At 38.7% G+C, this 13,294-nt stretch overlaps 1 protein-coding gene across 1 annotated transcript; it reads right to left on the bottom strand.

Annotated features, from left to right (window-relative positions):
* Positions 1-596: 596 nt before the first annotated feature.
* ATP5MF (ATP synthase membrane subunit f) lies at positions 597-8,352 on the bottom strand. The gene is made up of 4 exons (XM_044659885.1): positions 8,267-8,352; positions 2,589-2,696; positions 1,284-1,400; positions 597-752 (listed from the first exon to the last, which is right to left on the bottom strand). The coding sequence occupies exons 1-4, from the start codon at positions 8,277-8,279 to the stop codon at positions 724-726; spliced, it is 267 nt and encodes an 88-aa protein (XP_044515820.1). The 5' UTR covers positions 8,280-8,352; the 3' UTR covers positions 597-723.
* Positions 8,353-13,294: the final 4,942 nt, after the last annotated feature.

The following is a 13,294-nucleotide window of genomic DNA, read 5'->3' as shown; positions in this document are numbered from 1 at the left end:
TACAGTTAGAGTAAATTCTAGGATGGGGAATAGCTAATGCAAGGTGGAGACAAGAGATGGACTATGACAAGAAATGAGGCCAGTTTGGCTGGGCCTTTGAGTGTACAACAAAGAAAAAGAAAATATATAATAAAATTGAAAAGGCAGGTTGGAGTCAAGGAAGGCCACTGAAGTTGAACAGAGAAGTTTGTTTCTACTTAGGACCCAGAAGTTATAGGGAACCACTTGTTCCTGAGTGCGGCAATGACACGGCCAGAACACACTGTAGCAGGGTCATTTTGGCAGCTACCACAACCCAAACATTTCTTCCCTGATACTGTATCAAGTTACCCACCACAAATTATAGGTTAAATTGTAGTTTTTGTGAACATGGTGACTTGGTTCCTGATAACTATTGTTTCAACTTAATAACTAATATGATACCTTTGATATGTTTTGAAACATTTATTTTCCCCAAATACCTCAAGTAGGTTGGAGCGGTAGCAATTAAAACTTTCCCTAAGTGCCAGGCTTTCCCCACTAAACTCATATTTTTGTTGTTTGTAGCGAAATCGCCAATGAATGCAGATAAAACATATTTGAAGTCAAACACTATACAGGTTTAAACATCCTTTAATATTGGATACTTGGCCCTGTTTAGTACATCAAGTGATGTTCACCAAGGATAGTTACAACTGTGAAATCTAAGCATAGGGAGAAAATCATCTGAAGCGTCTTGAATTTTCAGTGGTATTTCCGTCTCCGTTCATGTTCTGGAATCAGATAAAAAAAATTACTTTTTCTATTTATGCTAATTTAAAATAATACTTTTTTTTGGGGGGGGGAGGCTTTTCTGAGTTTGAATATTCAAGGGTTTTAGTTGCCAAATATTTTTGACCAAGTCTTTAAGATGGAAAAATAAATTTATGTCCCATCTGGTCCAGTTTGCAACATCAAGCCATTTTAGCTGTTTAAAGGAAATGGGATCAAAGAAGAGTTGAATGCAAAATGGCAAGCTGCCAGATGGAAAATTAAGTTTAAGAAAATGTGGCACTGGGGCAGCTAGGTGGCACAGTGGATAGAGAAACAGGCCTGGAGTCAGGACAACCTGGCTCTGGGAGGACCAGATCCAATCTAGCCTCAGACACTTCCTAGCTGTGTAAGCCTGGCCAAGTCACTTAACTCCATTTGCCTAACCTTTGCCATTCTGTCTTAAAGAGCTGTTACTAAGATGAAAGTATGGGTTTTAGAAAAATAAACGTGGCACCTGGCAATACTAAAAGACCCCCAGAAAATATACTCACTAAGTTCCTTGTAAGCAGCACAATAATTGAGCAGGATATAACCAGCAAGCACCATAGAAACGCCACCAATCCCGCCTTTCTTCACATCGATGTACTTATTAAAATATGCATTATAACCTGAAGACAAAGGGTAGGCAAAGTTTATCAAAGGATATAACTCCTTCCTAAAATTAAGAGTCTCATTCACTTGATATTTAAACACTAATGGGAAGAGCTTTTTTTTTTTTTTTTTTTTTTTAAACCCTTGTACTTCGGTGTATTGTCTCATAGGTGGAAGATTGGCAAGGGTGGGCAATGGGGGTCAAGTGACTTGCCCAGGGTCACACAGCTGGGAAGTGGCTGAGGCCGGGTTTGGGGGAAGAGCTTTTTTTAAAGATCAGGGATAAGCTTCAGGCCAGTCACTCTTGAAAGACATCTATATTAGTAAAGATGAAAAAAAGATACGTTGTAAAATAGTAAATAACAAGCAATAGCTGATATTTTTATGGAGCTTTACAAGTGTTTCCCTTAATTACTTCAAACTCTTCATTTTCTACACTGAAGCAGGGAAAATAAGCCATTTCCTATTAAGGCTTGACATTTTGAAAGAGATATTTCCAAACAATCCAACGAAACTATTGGAGTATTGCCAACACAGTGCAAGGCTAGAAAGCAGAAGGCTTGGATTTGAGCCTTACTCCTACTTCTTAAAATCATTGGATTTAAAATTAGAAGGGACATAATCCCACCTTTTAATTTTGCAGATGAGAAAACAGGTCCAGAGTGGGACAGTCACTTGCCCAAGGCTACCCAGGAATTACAGTGGAGAGAGCACTGGATTTGGAGTCAGAGAACCTGGATTTAAATCTTGGCTCTACTGTTTACCATCTGTGTGACCCCTGGGCAAGTCGGTGACTGTTCGCGAACCTCTGTTTCTTTACCTGTAGAAGGACTGTTGGACTACTAAAACATTCCATGAGTTTAGATGTTTTAAATACACACAGTGGATTTCAGCAATGTATAAAGGGGCATGGTAACATTTTAAATAAATATATTCTATAGTCTTATATTAAAAATGAAAGAAAAAATTCCTTTAGAATTTAGGTCAACACTTCATAGATTTAGCAAATACACAATAGGAAATTATAGTTAAACTGATTCAAAAAAGAATGAACTACCCAAATAATTAACTTACCTAATTGTGCAAATGAGTTCCTAATTACTCAGATTCATAAATGTAAACATAATCTATAGCCAAAACACCCACATGATATAAATTGCCTTATATACTCAGGCACCTGTATTTAAAGATCTTAAAGTACAAACCTTTCCGAAAACCATTAATAATCCCAGTAGGGGAAAAATCCCGCTTCATTATCCAGGCTGGTATCTGCTCCAGTCTGATATTTAGGAGTTTCTGCTCTTTAAGTGGTACTGACCAAAAAAAAGATAATTAAAAAAAAATCAAACTTGTTTATTTAGCAGCACTTTTAGCATTACCAGGTCTAATAGTTGTCACAAATCAAACACATAATAGAAAAATTGCACTTTTTAGTAAACATTTAAATAGTAAACATAAGAAATTATATATCTATACAATGCCAAAGTTAAGAGAGTAAAACTAATTGGGATAATGCACAGACAAACTAACTAAAACTTTAATCAGCCAACCCTCTGACTTCTGATTTGAAAGGAGGCTTGGTATACACAAATGGTAAAACTTCACATTTTGCCTTGTTTTCAATCTGTTTTTCTTTCATTGGGAGAGGACAACAAGCCAACAGTAATACTTTTGCTAAGGGGTTCGGAGCTTCCCTTGATTTTCAGTTTTTTGTTTTTTTTTTCCACACAGAGGATTAATTAGTAGAGGTGCAGAGAAACAAAAGAGGACAGAAAAGACAGAAATTCAGTAATCTTACCCAAAAGGAAAAAACCCTGAAGTGTTTCAACTACAATCAATCTCAGCTATATGGATCCCTAAGGCAATGTGATTTTCCACATGGCAGAGGTTTAATTCTTCAAGCAACATAATTAGTGCTTGGGAAAAAAATCTAATCATGGTGGATGAAAACATTTTTACATGTGCTCTCCCTTAAGAGTACTGTATACTTGGGGCAGGTGGGTGGCTCAGTGGCTTGAGAGCCAGGCCTAGAGACAGGAGGTCTTAGGTTCAAATGTGACCTCAGATATTTCCCAGCTGTGTGACCCTGGGCAAGTCACTTAGCCCCTAATACCTAGCCCTTACCAATCTTCTGCCTTAGAACCAACACACAGTAGTGAATCTAAGGTGGACGGTAAGGGTTAAAAAAAAAAAGGTATCATATACTAAAAAGATCTAACTTTCTCAAAGTCTGTTTGCTTATTTATAAATTGGAACGTATGGCTGTAGTACCTACAGCATAGAGATGCTGTGAGGTTTAAGTGAGAATGTATTTAAAGGTTTTGCAAACTTTTAGCTATTATACTTTTCTAGTTTTAATTCTGATCTACATAGGTAAGTTTACACTACTGTAAGACATTTCTTAGAATTGATAGATTGAAATACAAGATCTATGAACTTAAAGCTAGAAGGGCCTTTAGATATCATCTGGTCCAAATCCTTCATTTTTCAGATGAGGAAGCTAAGGCTCAGAACCGTTAAGTGACTTATTCAAATTCACTTGTTTACAGACAGCAGGTAACAAAACCAGGGTTTTCATCCAAGTTCTCTGATTCCAAAGCCAATTTTTTCTACTCTGCCATGATGCCTTACAAAACTTTGGACAAATTATGATTAATTTGGGGATTTGATTAGTTTCCAAAATTTACCTTAACATTCCATAAATGATGACTTTAAGTTTGATTGCTATTTTAATATTTTTTCTCCATTATGATGATTTACTTTTGTTGCTGAAACTTAAACCTAAAATTATGTGAACTAGAAGTATTGATTTCTGAGTAATAGATTCTCTCAATTCTACAGTAATGGCCAGGACTCCAACATGTAATGTTTGCTGCCTTTGTTCCTAGTCACAAGCTGCTGAAGAGAGTTTAAGGAAATTATGTTAACAGTCCTAATTGGATCCACTTCAGATTTATATAATTTCATCTGGGCCCTCACTGCAGCAAAGCAATATTTTTATATCCCAATCAATTAGTTGTCCCATTTAACAGCAGTGATTCCTAACTTTTTCAGCCCTCTTCAAGCCTCTTAACACTCCCTATCTCCAACCCCCACCCTCAGTTGAGGGGGCGGGGTTTTGCCAAATATTTCATATTTAAAAATTGGGGCTATTAACAGACTATTCTCTTTTCCATTCTACATCTCATATCACTCGGAGGTCTTCTCCTACTCTCTTCTCCATTATCTATATTACATAAAGAAGTTCTTGCCTGGGCAAACTCCATTATAGGTACCCTTGATCTCATTCTCATGAATCTTTAATCTCTTCCTATATCCACTGGCCAGCACATATCTACCCACATTCTGTATTTCTCTTCCTTCATGGTTAAATTTCTTGAGAAAGTCAGCTACAGTCAGTGCTACAGTCCACTTTCTCCCCTCTCACTTGATTCTAAACCCTCTACAATCTGGCTTCTAACATCATTCTAACAAAACTGCTTTCCATAGTCACTAATAATTTCTTAATATTTCTTTTAAATTAAAAAAATATAAGGCCTTTTTCCTTCTCAACTTTTCTGCAGCATCTCATATTAATGATTATTTTTGCTTCCAGGACACACTCTCCTCTCTGGGTTTTCCTAATAATAGTTCTCTTTTGGTCTTACCTGCTTGGTCTTACTTTGGACTTACTTACCTTTCTTGGTCTTTTGGTCTTATTCAATCTCATTTATTATTAGCATATACTCCAGGCTCTGTCCTGGGCTTGTTTTCTCTTTTTTGTTTATACTCTCACTTGGGGGGGGGTCTCATAGCCTCCAATGGGTTTGAGCATCTTTATATAGACAATTTCCAGAAAAAGGCTCAAATCACTATCTTGAAAAGACCATCCTCAGATATCTCAACTAGAACTTACTATCTTTCCCTCCTACCAATGCCTGCCCTTTTCCTGAACTTTTCTATTATTGCCAATGAAACTGCCATTCTCCAAGTCACCCAGGCTTATAACCTCAAGTGTTTTCCTTGATCTTCATTTGCATTTACCCCATATATCAAATCTGTAATAGTAGGCCTTTTCATTCTTAACTTTTTTCATTATTTTACTTAATATTCTAGATCTTTCATTCCTCCAAATAATTTTGCTATTATTTTATGTAGCAATATAAAGTATCTCTGGGAGTTTAAATTGCTATAACATTAAATTGGCAAATTAATTTTGGTAGTATCATTTTTATTAATAATTCATGTAAATTTTATTATTTTGTAAACATCACCTTCATTTCTAAATATATCCCTCTTTCATATCCTACTCAGTCTTTTCTAGTAATAAAGAAAATTTTAAAAAAGGAAATTTCTGCTTGTCCATTTCCATGATCTAAAGACAGCTGCATAATTTCCAGTTCCTTGAGACTTCAAAAAGTATGGTTCTAAACATTCTGGAGTATATGCTTAACAGTAGGATTCTCTGGGTCAGAATACCTAATACAATTCTTATTTATGGGGTAGCTCAGTGGATTGAGAGCCAGGCCTAGAGATGGGAGGGCCTGGGTTCAAATCTGACCTCAGACACCTATTTGTGTGCTTCCCCCCCCAATTTATATCTTCCCTTCTTATTTTCATTGCATTAATTCTGTTCATGCAAAAACATTTCCATTTCATGTTATCACATCTATTTATTTAATATTTTTTGACTGCTTCCCTCTCTTGCTTAGTAAAGAATTCTCCCCTGGGTATAGATGTATAAGGTTCTTGATCTAATTCTAATTTTTTAAAGTGGTATGATCTTTAATATTCACATCATATAATATTTATAATTGATATTTATAAGGATGGCTAGAAATCATTTAGCTTTGGAGAAGCTAAGTGACTTGTCTAGGGCCATAAAATTAGCAAGTATCAGAGGCAGGATTTAAACTAAGGCCTTCTTAACTTCAAGTCCAGTATTTTCTCTACTGCACCAGGAAGCTTCTCTAATAAAGGCATAACAACAGTAACCTATCCAGGGCCTTTCCCTGCCATATACTGCCATGGTTTCTGAGTGATACCAGCATGTAAGTCTTCTAAGAATAAGTCTAAAGTCCAATTTTAACGATTATTTAACACTTCTTAGCAATAATTACACCCCCAAATCATATGAATATTTACCAAAAATAAATGTATTTTGGTTTTCCAAGGCGAGATGGGCTAGGCGGTGAGGGTTAAGTGACCTGCCCTGGGTCACAAAGCTAAGAAGTGTCTAAGGTCACATTTGAACCCAGGACTCCATTTTCTAGGCTTGGTGCTCAATTCATTGAGCCACCTAATTGCCCCCATTGTTACTTTTTATTAAAAGAAGAGCATGCATTTAAATTCTAATACCAAGAACTAATGTATCTAGCCTGTTTCAATGGTTCTTTACAATGAAGTAGCCTTTTGGATTAACTTGCTGGCAAAGAGCTCAATGTATATACTACAAGTTTTTTAGTTAGGAAAAAAGACAAAACATTTGCCAAACTTCATTTTGCAAGGGCCATGTGCAAAATTTAATCTTAAAACAACATTTATTTTTTCAGTTGAAACAATTAACATTAAAAAAATTATTTCTTTAGAATATTTTTCCATGGTTACATGATTCATGTTCTTTCCCTCCCCTCCTCTCTCCTGGAGCTGACAAGCAATTCCACTGGATTATACATGTATATAAAACAACATTTATTTAAAAAACGTAAGTTCTAGACTGGCGATTTAAAATCCAGTAATTCTAATTTTCTGATTACTTTATCCATTTAAATAGATCATGAAGAATGTTAACACACTTTTTTTTATTAAGTTATTTTGCATGTTCTTCCCAATACCCTGTGAGATGAAAGGAATGCTGCCAAAAAATTATAAAATTTACATTTAATTCAAGATTTGTTAAGACCTACTACTATTGGACATTCTGCCAGGTATTGAGAACAAAAAGATGGGAATCATAAACTCATGAAAATTACAGTTTAACGGAAGGGAGAGGGAAAACACACACCAATAAGTATGATTAAAAGGGAAGAAGATAGGATGACAATAAAGTAGACAACAAAACGTTTAAGGAGGTAGAGCTCACTTTCCACATATATGTAGTTTTCTAACACAATGGCAATAAATTCGAATGTTTCCTAAATCTAATGCAAAGAAATAAGAACAGATTTATTAGTAAAGGGAAAGAAATCACATGACAAAAAGCAGCAGATTTAAAGCTCAAATGAGACCAAAAAATCCAAAGGAATTATCCACATTTTTGTTTATATTGGAATTTTGTGGCACTAAATACGGATCCCGCCCCCAAATGTTATTTAGCTGAAGCTAGTCTCCTGTAATACAGACGTTTCTGTTACCAACCATATAATCACGATCTTTGATAATTTCTCCCAACGTCTAACCATTCCTAAATTTACGCTTCATCCTCTCAATGACCTCTAAACCCTTTATCCCTCAGTACTTTCTTGGGCCACCACCCTGCCTGCCAACGCTTTTCTCTTCCTAACCCTTGCCCTTTCGGTTAGTTAGTTCGGCTCTCTCCTGCCCTCTCCCACAGCCTGATAACCTGTTCCCTTTCTCCCAGCCATAGGCCAAAGCCCCCCGGAGTTCCCGTGCCTGCCTCTGCCCCCGCCCCCCTCAGAAGAGGCTTCGGCCCCGGGCCCACTAATCCCGCCTTGGCCCGAGTCCCCGGCCCGCAGAATTTCCCATGCACGGCGGCTCCGTGGCGAAGCCCGGGCTCCTGCAGGCCTTGGCCGAGTCCTTGAGCAGAGGACAGCGGCAGCCGCCGGGCCTCTTCCCCTCGCGTGTTCCTTCAGCACCCCTCGGCCGGCTCGAAACCTGGCTCTATATGCCTTCCCTAAGCTCCAGGGAAAACACCTCTTTCCAAAAACCAGGGTCCATCACTCACCGTTTGACCCCATCTCACCACCTTAGAGTCGGACAAGTCCAGGACACTGCGCTGGGACTGTTGGGAAAAGGGGTCGGAAGGAGTCGCGGAAGAGAGCAAAGGCTTATGGGAGGCAGGTCCAAGGCTGTAGAGCAGGGCGGCGAAGACGCCATGATGGGGAGGGAAGGCAATGAAATGAAGTTGTTCTGCCCCACGGGGCGGAGTTAAAGCTCAGAGGCTTGTGAGTTTCTAATTCGAATCCGAAGACCGTTAGCTTATTGCTTTCCTTCTGTGGAAAGGAAAAATCAAGACTTTTTAAGCGCCCACGTGGGTACTAAATGCCCCCTTCCGCATTTTTTTGATCTCACAACCACCTGGAGAGGAAGCGGCTATTATCATTCACGTTTTAGGGTGGAGAAAATTGAGGCTTAAGTGACTTTTCCAAGGCTAACGTGAGGCTGAGGCTGGGTTTGTACTTGTCTTCCAGAGCAGCTAGGTGATTCAGTGGATAGAGTGCTTGGCCTCCAGGCAGGAACACTCATCTCCATGAGTTCAGATCTGCCCTCTAACACTAGTTGTGTGTCCAGCAAAGTCACTTTACCTCAATTTTCTCATCTGTCAAATGATCTGGAGAAGGATCCTGTATCTTTGCCAAAAAAACCCCAAATGGGTTTTGGTTTTCTATGAGTTTTTTCTAAGAGCAATGACCAATATTGGAAGTATGTTTTGCATGATTACACAGGTATAACCCAGATCAAATTGCTTACCATCTTCAAGAGAGGGGAAAGAAGAGTTTGAATCTTATAATTTGGGGAAAGGTATGCTGAACATTGTTATTACATGTAATTGGGAAAATAAGATATCTTTTAAAAAAAGAAAGAAAGAAAACCCGGAATGGCGTCATGAAGAGTTGGGGGGACTGGAACCATAGCTTCCTAAGTAGGCCCAGCATCATAGAGGAAAGAGAAGACTAAGAGAAAAGATTATAATACCAGAGTAGAAGAAGGAACTCCAGACATGATCTAGATTAGGGATTCTTTAAAAATTTTTGTTTATTTTTTTTAACCTTCATTTAAAGAATTTTGACTTCCAAATTCTCTCTCTCCAGACCCACCCCAACCCATTGAAAACAACCAATATGATATCCATTATACATGGAAAAAGTCAGGGAAAATATATTTCTATATTAGATATGTTGCAACAACAACAACAACAAAGGCAAGAAAAATAAAGTGAAAAAAATATGCTTCATTCTGCCCTCAGAGTTCATCAGTTCTCTCTCTGGAGATGGTTAGTGTTTTTCATTATGATAAACCAGGGATCCTTGACCTTTTGTGTTTGGTGCACCCCTTTGGCAGTCTGGTAAATCCTGTGCTCTTCCCCAAGAATTTTTTTAAAGTATAGAATAAAAGGCATAGGATCATAAAGGATACCTTTTTTCTTTGTTATCAAAATATAATGACCAGAATATTAAAACAAGTCTAATATTAAATAGTTATCAGGATATTAAAACAAATCTAGACAATCCTCATTTTATAGGTAAGGAAACTGAGGTGTATAGGGGGTAAATAATTTTCTCAAGGTTACACAGTGGCAGGTGGACTGAAGTTCAGTGAGCTGTCCACTGATGCAGGAGGAGAAAGAGAAGGCATAATGGTGGTCTTATTTATCCCATTTTGGGTCCAGAGAGATGATTCTGTGGGGCAAACCATCCCACAACACCTGCCTTGCTGATTACTGTGTGAGTATGAACAAGTTATTTAACTTCTGACATTGGCACCACCTTGGTGCATGCAGGCCCTCATCACCTCACCTCACCCCTAAACTATTGGGTGAGGGGATCTGCCTGCCTCAAATCTCTTCCTACTCCAGACCTTCTTTCACTCAGCTATCTAATTGATCTTCTTTAAAGCACAACAGTTAGCTAGTCAATAAATTTCAATAGCTTCTCATCACCTTCAGGATCAAATAGAAAATCTTCTCTTTGGCCTTCAAAGCCCTTCAGAATCTGGCTCTTCTCTTTCACCTTTTTATCCTTTTCTCCCCAAATCATACTCTGTAATCTAGTGACATTGACCATCTGGCTGTTCTTCACCAAGACTCCCATTTCCCTCTTCTGGGCATTTTCACTGACTATGCTCCCCTTGCCTGGAACACTCTCTTCTCATCTTTGCCCCCTGGCTTCCTTCAAGTCCCAGATAAAATCTTACCTTTTATATTGTAAACTGAGTCATGACCTCTATGAAACTTAGGTTCTCTTCCCCTGATGGAGAACACACCCAGAGGGACCGTGCCAAGCAGACTCCTATAAGGCCCATCCCTCTTTCCCCAGGAGGAAGATAACCTAAGAGACACCATTCAATGCTCAAGCCCTAGGAGATGACAGTCTCTCTTTCCACAAGGAGAGGAACATTTGAGAGGCACAATCCCTTTAAAATCAAGATAATCTTTATTAAGTAAGAACCTATACAGGCACTTGAACGATTTAGCCTGATGCTGAAAATCTCGAAGCTCCGGACAGCAAGCAATGACATAGAATTCTAAAAATGGAAGAAAGAAAAGGGGCTGAAGGGGGAGAGATCCAGGGAGGGATATGGGGTAGAGAGTTCCAGGAAAGGGGAATGACAGATTGAGATGCAAGGGGAGGAAATAAAGGTTCCAGGAGCAAAGACAAATGCTCTTTGGTACAGTAGCATAGATATTCAAGTGTGAAATAACTCGGCCTCAAGGTTTCAGCAATACAATGGCCAACTGAGTCTTAAGGACAAATATTCCCTAGTTGAGGCCAAGTGATAAGAGTTAAACAGTTAAAAATAACTTAGATTGACAGAAATGTCTGCCTATCAGAATATTCTTGTGGGCCCAAGGTCACTCAACTTATCCCATCCCAGGGGCTCAGAGAGCTGGTATGAGATGGTCTCCAGAGTCACTGACCCTGCTGAGGTTATTCCTGGTCATTCTCAGGTTTGTTAACTTTTCAAGCCATTCTTTGTCCTTACTAATTCGATCAGTCTCCCACAACTTTATCATCTACAGAGTTGGTAAATCTAGCAAATTAAGATAATTAACATACTTATTTTCACTCTTAATTCTAGTGCCTTCTCTCTTTTGATAATCTCCATTTTATCCTGTATATATTTGTACATACAGTGGCTATTTGTATATTGCGTCCCCCATTAGCTTGTGAGCTCCTTGAGGACAGGGTCTGACTGTCCTTTGCCTTTTTTTGGTACTTAACATAGAGCCTGGCACATAATATAAACTTTAAAAATGATTGTAGGTTAGATTTAACAACCTCTCAGCCTCCCCCATTTCCTCATCTGTAAAATGAGGATAATAGAAATGACCTCATAGTGCAGTGATGTTGGACCTTTTAGAGAGGGAGTGCCGAGCCACACCCCCGCAGTGCCTTTGGATGCCCCCCCCAATGGGCAGTGCCCTTCCCCTTTCCCCACACAGGGGAGGGAGGAAGCTCTCCCATTGGGCTACTGGGTAGGGGGTGGGTGAAGTGAGGAATGTCCTCAGCAAGGGTAGAGAGGGAGAGGGGAGTAGCCTGAGTGCTCCCCTCCCCTCCAGCTCTGCTGCCTGTGAACTAACCATTTTACCGGCTGTGCACTCCCTGTTGGCTGCTGGGCAGAGGAGAGGGTGATGTGAAAAATGTTGTCAGATGTGGTGGAGAGGGGGAGGGGAGAAGTTGTGCAGGAATCCTTCTGCCTTTCTAGTAACAAACTCTGGGGAGAGGAAGGTGGTCAAGTGCCCACAGAGAGTGCTCTGTGTGCTATCTTTGGCACCTGCGCCATAGGTTTACCATCACTGTCATAATATATTGAGGATCAAAGAGCCAATACATATGAAGTGCTTTACAAACTTTAAAGAAGTATATACATGTTAGCTATTCTTTTTATTACTTGTTTCAAAAAAAATATTGCCTAGTCTGAGATACTTATATACCTTAGTAGTAATAATATTAATTATCCAAAAGCATTGGGTATTAAAGAACAATAAGCAAGATAATGATGTCCTCAGACTGTTTCTAACTGGACTGCATCAGAAAGAGATGAGCACATTATAACAGAGATAATAAAAAGCTGTTGCCTTAATTCCATACTCATGGCTTTTTCATATACTGAAGATACTAAAATAGAGCCAAGAAGAGTGAGAATGTTAAAACATTTGATGTCCACATGGAAAACCATTTTCTACTTAAAATATGCCACCAACACAATAAAGCCATGTACAATGAATATAAAATGTGTCATCATTCAAGGAGACAAGTTAAACCTGTTATGGTTCTGCCTACCCTTAAGCTCATTATCTCCCCTTTTATGTAGAACTGAGTAGGGCTTCCAAGTCAAAGAATGATGTTTAAACATTTTATTAATCACATGCTGTACCTGGATGCCATCAAGCTACACGACTCCACTGAAAAACACATTAAAAATCCCTTTATCTTGTGGAATCTTTTTCAAATGACATCAAAATATCACTTAGATTCAATAAGTATAAATCTTTTAATGTTCTCCAAAGAAAACAAAGGACTCCAGACATTGAATCTGAAGGTCAAAGTTAACCAGTGGACTAAAGTGATATTGACAAATGCCTTGACCTCCTCCAAATAAGACATGTTGAGCATATTGCTATATATAATGGACTAAACTGTGGCAGTGAATATGTCAGGATACTGGCATCTGGAAATCACGGCATTAGATGGGTCAGGGACTGGCTTTTTTCTCCTTCTGTATCCTTAGCATTTAGTACAGTACCTGGCATATTCATTGTGATCCTTCATCTCAAAGAGGACCAATGCTATAAAGGGATGATTTCTTTTCTTTCTTTTTTTTTTTTAATTTTATTTTTTAGAAAAAATTTTCCCATGGTTACATGATTCATGTTCTTATTCTCCCCTTTACCCCCAAACTGCCCCCCACCCCCACCCCCGGTAGCTGATGAGCATTTCCATTGGTTTCTTCATGTGTCATTGATCAAGAACTATTTCCATATTATTGATAATTGCATTTCGAGTCTACACCCCAAATCATGTCTGCATCA

This window comes from Gracilinanus agilis, chromosome 1, assembly GCF_016433145.1.
Source record: "Gracilinanus agilis isolate LMUSP501 chromosome 1, AgileGrace, whole genome shotgun sequence".
NCBI classification, from domain to species: domain Eukaryota; kingdom Metazoa; phylum Chordata; class Mammalia; order Didelphimorphia; family Didelphidae; genus Gracilinanus; species Gracilinanus agilis.
This window is presented reverse-complemented; position numbering and strand designations above follow the sequence as displayed.